The 13217-nt window shown below is 45.3% G+C and overlaps 1 protein-coding gene across 5 annotated transcripts in view; it reads right to left on the bottom strand.

Moving 5' to 3' along the window:
* Nucleotides 1–2067: 2067 nt before the first annotated feature.
* LOC135391436 (uncharacterized) overlaps nt 2068–13217 on the bottom strand; it is a 67165-nt gene continuing 56015 nt past the window's right edge. For 2 of the 5 annotated variants that reach the window (XM_064621690.1, XM_064621691.1), the window contains exon 7: nt 6461–7179. In XM_064621690.1, the coding sequence (XP_064477760.1) occupies nt 6956–7179 (224 nt within the window). In that variant the 3' untranslated portion in view covers nt 6461–6955. Of the gene's footprint in view, nt 2219–6460; nt 7180–7223; nt 8411–13217 lie in introns of those variants that run through there. The other 3 variants (XM_064621694.1, XM_064621693.1, XM_064621692.1) reach the window with 3 other exon arrangements.

The following is a 13217-nucleotide window of genomic DNA, read 5'->3' as shown; positions in this document are numbered from 1 at the left end:
GCACGTCTTTCTGACCTCCAGGTCCGCAGAGCTCAGGTTCCCTCTCAAGTCCTTCGAGCCCATTTGTATGCTCCCGTAGACGCTGGTTTTCCACCTCTATACCGCCGCTTACACCGATGGCGCATCTCGAAATGGCAAGTCCGAAATGGTCAGCATTTGTCATTCCCGACGAAGGCCTAGTTCAAGAATGTCGCCTTTGGCGTTGTCGATCATCCAGAGCTGCGGAACTCTACGCCATACTTTTCTTTTTCCAGCACATCGTTCCACCCCCCACCCCCAGAATTGGGTGGTCTTTATTGACTCATTATCTGCGCTGCAAGCAATTGAAAATTCTGGCATCCGAGGCTCCTCCGCACCGTTGGTTATGGATGGGTTAACCGCTTACAAACGTGTCTACGAAGCAAGACATAGACTCTCTCTGCAATGGGTTCCCGCCCATTGCGGTGTCGAAGGAAATTGAACTGGCGGACAGCGCGGCCGAAGCAGCTCTCTCGTCTCGCACACGGACGCGTATTGCACTGCTGAGAGGCGATCAGCGGTCCATACTTCGAAGCCTTGGGACTCCTCTGGCTACCCGCCAACGGACCGCAGACCTACCCCCCGCCATGCTGAGCAGAGTTGACCCAGCGCTTGCTTTCCGCATCCCAGCACATATCTCTCGTCAAGACGACGCATTAGCTCATCGAATGCGCCTCGACGTGGCCTTCACAGCATAGTGGCGCTACCGCTTGAGACCAGTTAACTCTCCCCACTACAGTCACTGCGGTGCTGTTGAAGATCTCGAGCACATTTTTCTCCATTGCCCACACTACCACCCTTCCGCTCCGTACTCTCCGCCTCCCTCAACGAGCTAGACTCCCGTCCCCTCTACCTCACAAAATTGCTTGGCCCCTGGCCGCATCCAGCTCACCAGCGCTCTGTCCTCAAGGCTCTCTTCGCCTTTTTGAACGCCACAGGACTTCGATCATCATGTTAAGGGGACCCATTCCTTCATTCCCTGCTTCACCTCCAGCAATGGGGTAGAGTATCGCCCCCGGCGATGAAACTCCCCACCCACCATCCGGAAATAAAGTTGTTTGCCTAGTGTTAGATGGGAAGCACGGGTCTGCCATCCCAAAGGGCATGTAGAACGAGAATGAATGTGGTAGCATGGTGAGAACTCAAGAACGGAGTACATTTTGTGTCAAGTTTACGGTAAATTTCCGGCAAATTATCGTTCTTGAAGAAGCTCCACATTATTTATGCTGCTGCATGGGGATTAGCTTCACATAAAAATATCAAGTTGATCCATAATCATTGTTTAACCAAGCGTTTGAGAATAGCAAGCCCTTGCAAAAAATGACACTTTTTTTTTCAGATAGTATACTCACATATAGGTTGTCTAAAAGAAATCTTCCCCTATTTGTATAACGCAGGAAAAATGTGTCGTCAGCTCACTCATATCTCATCTGTATGATGCTATAGCACACTTTGAACAAATTTCGCATTCTACTGTTTTGCCCAGTTGTACAGATTAGTTGCAGTCGCTGCTTCATAACAGCTTTGTCAACATTTATGATTGTTTTCACATACCTAAAGTCATCTGGAAAGTTAACAAATCTCATCATTTCAAGGACAGACCCTCTCCTATAGCATGTTCAAAACCTGCTGGCATGTGTTTTCTGTAGATCTTATTGCATCAGCTGACCATATTAGCTAGGATCATGTCAAAACGCGACGTAACAACTTTTGGAAACAATTTATTATGATCTCGTGTGCCCTTCTCCCACAACAGAAAGAAAAAAAAGCCCACAGTCTTTCTTTCAGTGGAAATAGGTGTTTTTGCTGCATTAACAGAAGGTGGCTCAAAGTAATAGTCCAGTGTTTCCTTGTGGCCTGGGTGGAGCATGCCTCACTGTAAGTAATTTCTCTTCGAGGTGTTCAGTAATTTCTTCTTCAACCGTATGCCTTTAGCAGCGAGCAACACCCGGAAGAACTGCTTAGAGCTCTGCAGGCATCAGAATATCTGCACGCAATAGGGGGCCGCAAGTTAGCCCTATAGGTACTGGGAACACAGTCATACTCCCCTTTATCACGGCACAAAGCATTTATGCCAGAATCACGCTTGCCAAAGCCAAAGAGGCAAAGTCATGCTTGTGGAGGCTTTTATTACGCCCTGTTGCTGTATGGGGTGGGGTGGGGGGTGAGGGGGCTTCTCCTTTTCTCCTCCTCCTTTTAGCTGGAACAAACCAATAAAAAAATGTGAGGAAAGAAATATGCCACCTTCGGTCGCCATCGACCAAGCAAGATAAGTCAATAAAGGTGGTTGTTATTCATTCTGCTATGTGATTGTTTTCATGTTAAGTCACCGGCTTGGATCTGGTAGTACCAGCTAGCTTCCTTGTATTGTAACGTGTATGTGACCGCATGGAGGACAAAGAGGAGGAATTAGCTAGTCTGGGGTAGGGGCTCTCACACAGGCATAGCCGCTCAAAAAGAAAATGTGGACAATAGACCACATAAAATAGAAATTCCAGTATATTTTCAGCAACCACTGGTTAATTTATAGTAGGCGCGGTACATATAGCGTGTCCATGGACTGATTTTTTTTTAATTCTTGCAGAAATCATATTTTTTCAGTAATAAGGGATGGCAAAATGTTCTACATCCGAAGTGGACGTAGTAATTAGGTCTCGTTTAATTATTGGAAATAGAGGGTCGGTGCAAATGCAACGTCGGTTTCCCTATGTGCCGCTATAGTTTTCAAAAGCACGCTCGTGACCATTTAGTGTGAGGACATAGACCCGAAATAATGGTTGTATGAGAGTAAGTCTCGGAGTGTTCTTTTTGCCTTTTCATTTGAACGTGAGGGAGAAACAACGCTGCAGAAGTGCAACCAGCACATTTAATGTAATGTTGCGCAGGATGCAAGGTTTATAGAGATTTCATATTTCAGCACAATATTTATAAGCTCTAAAAAGTAGCAAATGTAGTAGTAGTAGTAAATGAAGTAGCTGGTACTGTTAAGTTTTAGATACCTTCTTGGCGTGGGTGCTTAGCATAAAGAGTGATCTGGTAATAAACGTACTTGGGGATTTCTGAATGTGAAGATCATAGGAGAGAAAAGAAGGCAAACAAATACAACAGCGGGTACCATTCATTTCTCACACTTCTGATTTCAGTTACTTATTGCTTTTGGTTTTTCTTTAGTTTCGACATCAAATAAGCAGAATTTGCACTATATCCACACGAACAGAAAAGATGCAAAAATTTCTGTGAGAAAATTTCATGCTTTTGAAGACATTGAAAATGGCATTCTTAGGTTCCAGGGTACTCAAAGACCAGTGAAAACAAAGTGCTTGAAGTATTATGTCTAGATACATCTCTTGCAGCTTTTGCATGGCAAATGTTTTCTAGGAAGGTGCGCGAATCAATGCGGATGTTCTGAAATTAGAATCTTATTTCGTTACACTTTGAGATTACCGTATGCTGGTCACAAAAAATGAAGGCACCTCTGCTGACCTGAGTTATTCATCCGAGAGAAAATAGTTTTTACTTCTAAACAAACAAACAGTTTCTTCACATTCATATGCAGCTTATTTGCAGAAAGGCATTTCGAGAGTTTGTTCAGAACCTGTTCCCTGCATTTACCAGAACGTAGGCTCACAAGGAAAACCACACGCAGGAAAGTACACAGGCAGGTTCCGATATATCAAAGGCGCATGAGTCGTTTCCTTAAGATTGAAGTATGGGACAAAGTAGACCCATCGATATCAGGATGGGCTTCGCGTGCCTGCGTATGTTCTTGTATTACGTGTTCGGCTTGGTTGGCACTAAAGCAACTGACGTGGCTGCGAACATATCGTTTTCTTTTTGGCTCCTCACTCAGCAAACCTGGTGTCAGAAATGCGATGCCGAACACGCCACCAATAGTAACATCCTCTTCGCCAAGCGAGCCCGCACAGGGGGATGCAACGACGGTGACAGGGCAGCAGGACGGTCAAGCTCGAATCGTGGCAACGTTCAGCAACGCTCGTCCTGAGCCTGTCCCGTTTACTACACCGAACGAAAAGAACACCTGGAAGAAAAAAAGTTCCTAAGGTTTCGCATCGCTACTACCTACTATAGTAACATTGTGAGCACGTCATGGATACACCGGCTGAAGAAATATTCAGAATATTCCGTCTGCCTGATGCAAAGGACCTCAACGTCCTCCTCCAAGTTTGACGAAGATTGATTCCAAGGCGAAATATGATTTTCGAGAGGGGCAGCTTCAACAACCGCGTCCAGTCGGAAGGGGAATCCGTCGAAGACTGTTACAGCTCTTGGCGGAGACCTTTGGGTACGGAGATCTCCGAAAAGCCCTCATCAGGGGCAGCCTCGTAATGGGACTCAGGGACAAGCAGCTGTCCGAGAGTCAACTAGATGCAGGGCTGGATTTGCGCAAGGCCCAGCTGGCGGAGAGACAATGTGAAGAAGCTCGCTGGCAACGGTACAAAGTAAAGAACGGCGATCGACAATGAAGCTCTCATCAATAGAGCAGCTTGCCAGGAGCACGAAGCGCAGACTCGTCAAAACCATTGAATTCGTAAAATATACTTGCTCCTTGATGGATGCTCAAAACATCCGTACAGACCAATGAAATGTAGGAAAAACATGAGCGTTTTGAACTGTGCGAATATTCGACATTTCGAATCCGAATTGAAGACTCTCACTATGCGATTCGACGGTTCTATATATTCGAGGCTTTCCAATAAATCGAAGAACTTGGAATATTCCAGATTTCCTGAATTCACGAGCCGCACGCGCTTAACTGATCCAGCGTTGACGCGAGGGGAATGTACTGTAGTTACGTACTGTAACGTAGTGTCAGCGCTATGCAAAACCATCGAGCGCGCCCACAAACGTTTTCTCAACGCAATCTCGCCAGCCCGGCATGATGCGGATACACTCTTGGTAACGAGTAGAACGAGCCTCCACTTGCGAAACGCACGCAATAGGTGGCTGAAGTTATACGCAAGAAATACATGTCGAATGTCTAGGCGCATGAATAAAACTCCTACGATACAGAACCCACAGAACTACGCAACAGCGTGTTGCAATCGCTATCGCAGCGTGTTGCAAGCGTCTCTGCAATCGCTATCGGCACTCTTCGCCCTCTAGTGCAAACTTGGGTTCGTCTCTCCCTTATTGTTCGCAGGACCCTCCCCACCCTGGAGCCTCCCCTTCTGGTCAACCAGGAATCAGTGTTGGGATAGTGTAATGACATGCGCACCGACGGGTGCGCGCGCATTGCGAAGCGTGTAGAGATCTAGGCTGCCAGTTGAAGAAGGCGAAGGCGCCGCAAGGGAGGGAGAAGTGTTCTACATCAGCAAAGTACCACACCTCCGCTGTACAACCATACTGAGCTGCGCCCCAGTGCCTCGAGTGATAGTGGTGGTGATGCTTCCGAAAGAGCTCGCCGCTGTCGGCCTCATATAGGTGGGCAACGTCACGACTAACGCTCTGGGGGAATGTGCGTCCTCGGCAACTGTGTCTGAAACACAGGGGGATCCAGGCAGCACAGCCGGCACCGGGATTTGACATGGCCCGCGCAATAACAGCTCAGCCACGTGAGGTTCTTTTGGGGCGAGGTTCTTCAAAGCGATAGCTGTAAACACGACGGGACGTCACCATGAAGGACGTCATTTTTGATAGATGCCGCGCAGCATCTCTACCACCTGCCGTCACCTAAGGGAGCAGGTTTAGCGGACAGGCGATCGCATCTCCTGTGATGTGCGGACGTCGCTAGCAAACCACAGCTTTTTGAGTCTGGCCTGCCGTCTCCTCTCAAAATGTTGCTGCTAAGAAGTTTCCAATGACTGGGGTACACCTGCAACTGCAGCGGAGTAAATTGTCTTGTGGAAGTGGCACCCTTTTCCTCATCCTTTCCTAGTTCATGCTTCCCTATATATTTCTCAGATTATCAAAATGTGGTTGTATGTTCTGTATGTAGGGATTGCGATAAACAGGGTCGCTTGTAGTCACCACACGATCCGATTAGTATTCGACATTTTTAAAACCCGCACCGCCCTAGTGTTTTGTTTTAAGCATAAATTTCACAAACGTTTATTTTAGATGTGCGTGTGTTCAAACGAAGTACACCGTGTCGGCCAACTCAACATGGCCGCACAGCGGCTTGGCTCTGGCAGAGTCCCCGCCATAGACGTTACTACTTTCACGGAATTTTGAAATTGAAATTTGAATTGAATTGATTGAAATTGTGTGACAGGATATCTTTGAAGCATTTTTATTAAGCCGTATACCTTTTGCCTTCCTATGAAGATTTCTATTCTGATACGATACTGGGAATGGTGACGTAATGAGGATCACATCGTAGTCGTCTTGCCGGAGTCGTGTACATGAATAGACCAATAGAGGTATGCAAAATTCCCCATCTCTATAGTCAGATAGATGCGCTATTACATTATGACTCTCAGGCAACTTGTCTGGGCTGTGCTACTGCAGCCTTCATTCATTCATTCATTTATTTACAGATACTACTGGCCACCTTCTGGGGGCCTAAGTAGGAGCGGCGAAAATAACAAGAACAACGCACATCGTTCATAAGAATTGAGCCTCAACTCCCTCATTTTGATAGTATATAATGAACAAAGACTGGAAAAATAACTAGAGTTGCAGCTTTCATTTTATATAGCGTCGACTCACCATAAAAAAAATCTTTCTATACAAGTAAGGACAGATATTCATTAAGCAAGTGAACTCACAATTAACATGAAGACGTGAAAGCTGCAAAACTAAGCATGTTTTTGCCAATGGGAAACATGGCAAACAGTCCATAAGTGTTTCGAACGTTATATGCTTCATTTATCTTCCATAATATGCATTTTTCTTTAGTTCTAGAGTCATGCGACTCATGTCTGAAATATTTCTATAATCGTATCAATTTTTATGGCTTTGAAGACTGGAAAAGCTCTCAGTTCCGCCGTCCACTACTCGACTCGACGACAATGCGACGTCGCTGTGCACTATCTGCTGGCAAGACGTGAGAATTTAGCCTGATGAGCGGTATTTGCGTTGTCTTGTTCTCTTTCGGTGATCCGGTGGAAAGGCCTTTCCAACGACCCGTAGACACATTCGACCTTCCAGCCTTGTGGACTGAAGTGGAAGCGGACCCGTTCCCGAGACTAAGACCATTCCCTGCACAAATCGTACAATTGAAATCACCGTCTATATGTACATGCATGTGTACAGCTTGCTGCGTAGCGTTTCTAAAACGATGGATGATGCTAAGAGGTACAGTTTGATCTAGAGTTCACTTGAACACAGCATCGCCGTGCGTAGCAGGGGAGGACACACGCTAGCGGTGCTTAGCGGAAATCAGGAGACAAGGTTGGGGCTATCCCTCTCGTGCCGCAGGGATGTCCGCCATTAGCAGCGAACAACGTTGAATTGAGCTGTGGTTACCAACGAGTTATTACAGCATTGCGTTCGCCAGTTCGTGCATAGTCGTCAATAGTTGGTAAATGTCAGTTCGTAAATAGTTTTTACACCCGCAAGATAGTGTACACCGAGAAACTCTTGGGAAAGCAACGTGAGATGTGGCACAAGAAGCCACAATTAAATTGGTTCGGTACCCAACAGCTCGGATTGGCTATCATTGTCAACAACAATCACCATCTCATTTGCTTCTCGATTTATTCTGAGCAGAGTCGACGTTTCGCACTTCCGTGTATCCTCAATCCCTTTATAAAACGCACCTGATGATCAAGTCAGGCGCCAATTTGACAACAATATCGGCTCTCGACGGTATTGGCTACCACGCACCTTGTATAATCGCTATAATCACAACAAGCGCCGTGTTGTAACCGCTGCTGAAGGCAACATATAGTCCCCCGCGTGCTCACGTGCGGAGAATGGCTGAGGAAACATCAGCGCGGCGCCGTAAACTCTTGCCGCGGGGCGGCACAAGCCTCTTACGCTTTCCGCTTCTCGTCGACCGGGCGCTGCACAATTTTGGAGGATGCCGCATACCCTCGGTCAATCAGGAAGTCAACGGTAGTTGAGTGACGTTCTTGTTTTCTTCCGGCTTCCCGCACAGAGAGCATTGACGGTGTCGTTAACTGGAAGGTATGTTGCAGCGGGGCTGACGTTTTGCAACTGGCGTTTTTATGAAGGAAATAAAAGTCAATTCTGCCTCCGTGGTAAAGCGTTGCATTAGAATGGCATTTTGGTCCGGCACTGCGATGAAATTTGGGAGTGCAAGTACGTAAAGTGTAAGACATTGACTGTCAATGAACCGAAAGCTTGCGTTTCTTGCGTCAGTATTTTTGATTTAGCAAAAGCTCAGATGTAAGAATGTGAACGATCGCAACAGTCAATAACTCAACTTCGCTGTCGTTCGCCATCTTGTGAGACGCGATCGTAGAACCTGAAACACGAAAGAACTGATGTTTTGAGGCTGGAACAACATAGAAGGGACAAACACATACAAAGCCTCAATTTGCCTAAGAAATTAACGATGAAAGATGACAGTCACTGAAAAGGTTAGCCAGCTGTAGGACTCGAACCCACATCTTGGACCGGCAATCCCGAAGATGTGGGTTCAAGTCCTACAGCTGGCTAACCTTTTCAGTGACTTTCATCTTTCATCGTAGAACCTCTCGCTTAGGATGAGATCCCGCTGTAGAGAGTCGCGGGCGGAGGCGGTATAGCAGTGGCGGCATGAATGCACACGGCAAGCGATGCCCAAGACTTAGGGACAAAACGTAAAGCAGGCTTCACCAAAAGAGGCTCCCACAGAGCCCATGTATTCCGGAACGAAAAGCACGTGCAACATATTCTGGTGGCAGCGCTTTGCATTCGTTCTCTAACGGCATCTTGCCTCTGCCAGGACAAATCTTTTGAGCAATTTTTTCGGTATGAATAGTGGCATCTTCAAGGTTCCATTTGGGTTCCAAATTTTGGACCTCTAAAGGAAGCTTCCATCGTCGCACGAATGCGTCACGGCGAAGCCTACATTCAAGGCCACGAGCAACCACAGGTCTGGGAAATGTTCCACCGCAGAAGAGACTACAACAGGTAAGAAACACAAACAAGAAATAACAATACGGGGAGCAAAAATTTGTGTGTGACATCATGTGGTAAGGGTAGGATATAAAAATATAAAAACTTGACAGCTGTTTGTAGAACTAACAGCGTTGAGGTTGTTATAAGGAGCAAACATGTGTACATTATGGCTATGACGAAGTCTGTTGGTATATGCTAAACTAGGAGTAATCGCACAAAAGATAAAATAAAGGCGTGGTAAGAGTGAACGGCACAACAGTAATACATCATGACGATGAGATGGGGTGTTTCTCCGGGGTGGTGCGGTACCCTACACCATTGCACGTGGAACATTATGTAAAGATCATGAAGGAAGGATGAAAATACAAGAAAGAACTGAAGTGAACGGCAGTAATATTGACCAAGGGCAGCTTAAGATTACATGTACCACTTTGCATAGGAAAATGTGATATTTGGGGTTCTACGATATGCTAGGGTTGTCAAACCAAGTTTTTGTAGGATAGGTTCATAGTTAAAGACACCGATATGTCAGTCATGGAGAACACTGATAAATTGTCGTTGATAATGTTTGATATCCACAGAAAGTGTGTTGTTCACAGATCTCGAAGCAGCAGACGAAAATTCGAGAATTCCAAGTATACAATAGGATAAGCGGAACAAAGATGGGTTGAACAAAATTCTGAGCAACGCGTCAGATGACACAGCTTGCCGCTATAGCTGTCCTATGTCACTTATATCTTGCCCTATATCGCCTATGTAAGTATATTACTTTTAATCTTAACATCTTGCTTTAAGAGTAGCGCTGAACTCGCATAAGGTCATCTTGCAACCAGACCCAAGCATGTGTGCTTCTAGTGCTTCTAAATAGTTATCATCAACAGTGATATCATCATATCATCATCATGGATATATACAGGGTGTCTTTTCTTTAGGTGCCACAGATTGTTTATTAAAAATCTATGAGCGCTCCAGATATGCCGTTTGGGCGACTAACACCCCTGGCCCGGCGGACATATTTCCTAGTCGGTCGCATCAGTGTTCGATGACTAATTAATTAAAATACGATATTTAACTTTTTAATTATCAAAGGTAGGATAGTCACCCAATGGGAACATAGAATCCCTTGGGGTCACTGGCAGCATCACTCTTTTCAGAGCAAAAAACGAAGCAGTTAGCACGCAAGTTAGAGGGCAAAGTAGCGCCTAAAGCCACGAAACAAAAATGACCACCACATTGCCGTTGCTTCCGGTGTTTCCATTTTTGTCCAGAAAATGATAATGTTACCAGTGACTCCAAGGGATTCGATGCTCTCATTGGGTCAATCTCTTACCTTTGAAAATTCGTGAAGCTAAGTAAGTATACGATTTTAGTTATTCATCGAACACTGATGCGACCGGCTAGGAAAGATGCCCGCCAGGCCAGTTATGTTAGCGACCCAAACGACATATCCGTGCCTCTCATAAATTTTAATCAAAAATTGTGGCACCAAAAAAAGGACAACCTGTCTATCCTCATGCGTTTCCACATTCACTCCCGGAATAATTCGAGGCTCGTTCGCGTAGACCGAATGTACAATCGTTATGAAATAGCGCACAAAGAATGGAGACGCTTGCAAAATTTGAGACATACATAAATAAACGACTTGACTAAACTTGGCGGGCTAAAGTGTGCCTAACGAACAACCAACATTCAGTTTGCATGTACAACCAAGATATTTTGAGGCACGATAGATCTATACGTTGAGTGAATGTTGGCGTGGATATGCCAGGGTTGACGTAAATTGTTTCGTCTAGAGCAAAAGAAAAAAAAATGCTGGAGGCTGAAGGCTCGGCAGCGCAGAGAACCTACGGATACGCGAGTAAAAGCAGTTAACTACGACAACCATGCACGCACGCGCGTGACGCTGAACGATAAAACCGATCTAGATATTCCGAAACTCGGAGTGGTTGAACACACAGTGGCTTGTATAGACTGCTGTTTTGTTTTCATTTCTTCTTTTTTCGCTCTCTCTATTTTTTTTTTTTGGGGGGGGGATACCTGAAGGCAATACAATATATGGTACAGCTATAAGACGTGACGCTTGCTTTCGAACGTAGGAGCCTCTCTAGCGAGGAAAAGGCAGTTTTTGTTTCCTATAATTTGCGTCACCACCGCTCCGCTTAGCACTGTAAAAGGCGGTCATGTGATCCATTTGTATTATAACACATTACACTGCTCTCTTTTGATTACAGTAATGTCAGTCAGCCTTGTCAGTGTCATCTGCATTTTTTAGATACTGTGGATAGTCGTTCACCCCACAAAAAAGTTTGGAAATCACGACCTTCTGTTGTTGTCATCTAATACGACTAGACGAAATAAGCACGAGTTCAGACCACGGAAGAAATATTGCTGTTTCTTTCTTTCTTTCTTCTTAATATAGCTAACCCCGTAGTGGCTTGAATCTATCCCTATTGCGGTCTAATGGTGCGTGTTTTCCGACGGCCGTACTCCTAGCTTTTCTTTTCACCAGTGGAGAGGGGGCTCCGAGGCTGATTGGATGGGTAATATGTGTCACAAAGCATGATCTTCGTGTCAAAATGTTTGCACGACCAAGTCCGTCGTTGATGTCATATATAAATCATGCAAATTTGCAGGAGTGAACAAGAATAAGACAGCGCATGGCATGGTGACTTAACTCAAATTCATTTTACACTAGGGGCATCATGGGAACAACAAAACTATACGGGCTCTTTCTGTATGTCACGCTGGGAAACATTGATAACAGATAACGTTAGACACACGCAATGCAACAGACCAACAGGGAAGGCAAGGATCACTGATTGATTGAGATATCAAGTGCAACGGGAAGGAGCAGAATTCAAGGAGGAAGTTCAAGTACACAAGCGTGGCCAGCAGGTGTGCTGTCTTATCAGCGTGGTGCTTCTTAAGATTTACAATCTTGATTCACCCGTATATGCTCGCGATTTCAGCAGTCTGTACTGCTTCGGGCTGTGCTATTCGCTATCGCGTCTTTTTTCCTTCGTTCATCCTTGTTTCTGTAGGTGTGAAAAAACGTTTGACTGGTTGATAAGCAATTACGTGCACCACGTAACAGTCAGTTGTGCAACATCGATTGCTAGTAATACCCCTGTCAGACGTACTAATTTAGTGTCACTTAGTTGAAGTGCACTCCGTCCCGTAATGTCACTTTCACTACGCCCCTGCTACACGGTATAAGTAAGTGTCACTAAGCAGTCATGGTGATGACGATGGGCGAGCTTGAACTCCCACCAAACATCGGGGAGTGCACCATACTTTCTCGGTAAAATCGTTTTTCTTACGTCTAGAAACATTTCATAAAGATTTTCTTCGCAGTTGTAGTCGATTTAATGTCATAAATTTAATTGTTGGGAACCAACACAACTATATTTATTTGACAAATTTTCAATCTTCTTCTTCACCTCTTTGGTGGTCTTTACTATGTCTTGCGCGTGCAACTGGCCCGCGATGTCAGCATACACTTTCGCGTTTCGCTTGGTCCTCTCATGTTATGATAGATTGGGTTTCTACCTCAGACCATGACGCCCTGTCTTTTTTGTCTTCCGTTATTCAGTGCTTCACTGCGGGTATTTCGCGATTTCGCCGGAAACACTTAACCACCGTGCAATGTCAACAAATATGGCTGCCGCGAAGTGGATTACGAACTCTACTGGGCAGTCTGTGAACGAGAGTACCGGTAAATCACGCCAAAAAATCCTTACGTCTTTCTTATATAAATCAGCGCTGTTTTAACAAACTTGTCCGAATATAAATTCCGGTTGGGTTGTTTCTTTCCTTTTCCAAAAATAAGCATTTGTTACGCATTCCTGCCGTGGAGGCTACGTACTTGATTGCTGCAGGCAAAGTGAAGTGAGTTTGGCGAACTCACTTCATCGTAAGTGTACTTTGCATCTAGTGTCACTAAAAGATGCCGTGTGACTTGTAAAGAATGACACTTATTGCAAGTGTACTCGCTGAAAGTGACACTAAATTAGTACGTCTGACAGGGGTATAAGTAGGGGTCGAATAAATACGAATGGAGCACGATGAACATTTTATTTTCACATCTCAGAGTGACCTCTTCATGTTGGGAAAAACTTCGCATGGCTGGCGATCACAATGCGATCACAATGTCCTCCTGTTAACTTTGA

Source organism: Ornithodoros turicata, chromosome 4 (genome assembly GCF_037126465.1).
Source record: "Ornithodoros turicata isolate Travis chromosome 4, ASM3712646v1, whole genome shotgun sequence".
Classification (NCBI taxonomy): domain Eukaryota; kingdom Metazoa; phylum Arthropoda; class Arachnida; order Ixodida; family Argasidae; genus Ornithodoros; species Ornithodoros turicata.
The sequence above is the reverse complement of the archived record's forward strand: the minus strand, read 5'-3'. Positions and strand labels throughout refer to the sequence as shown.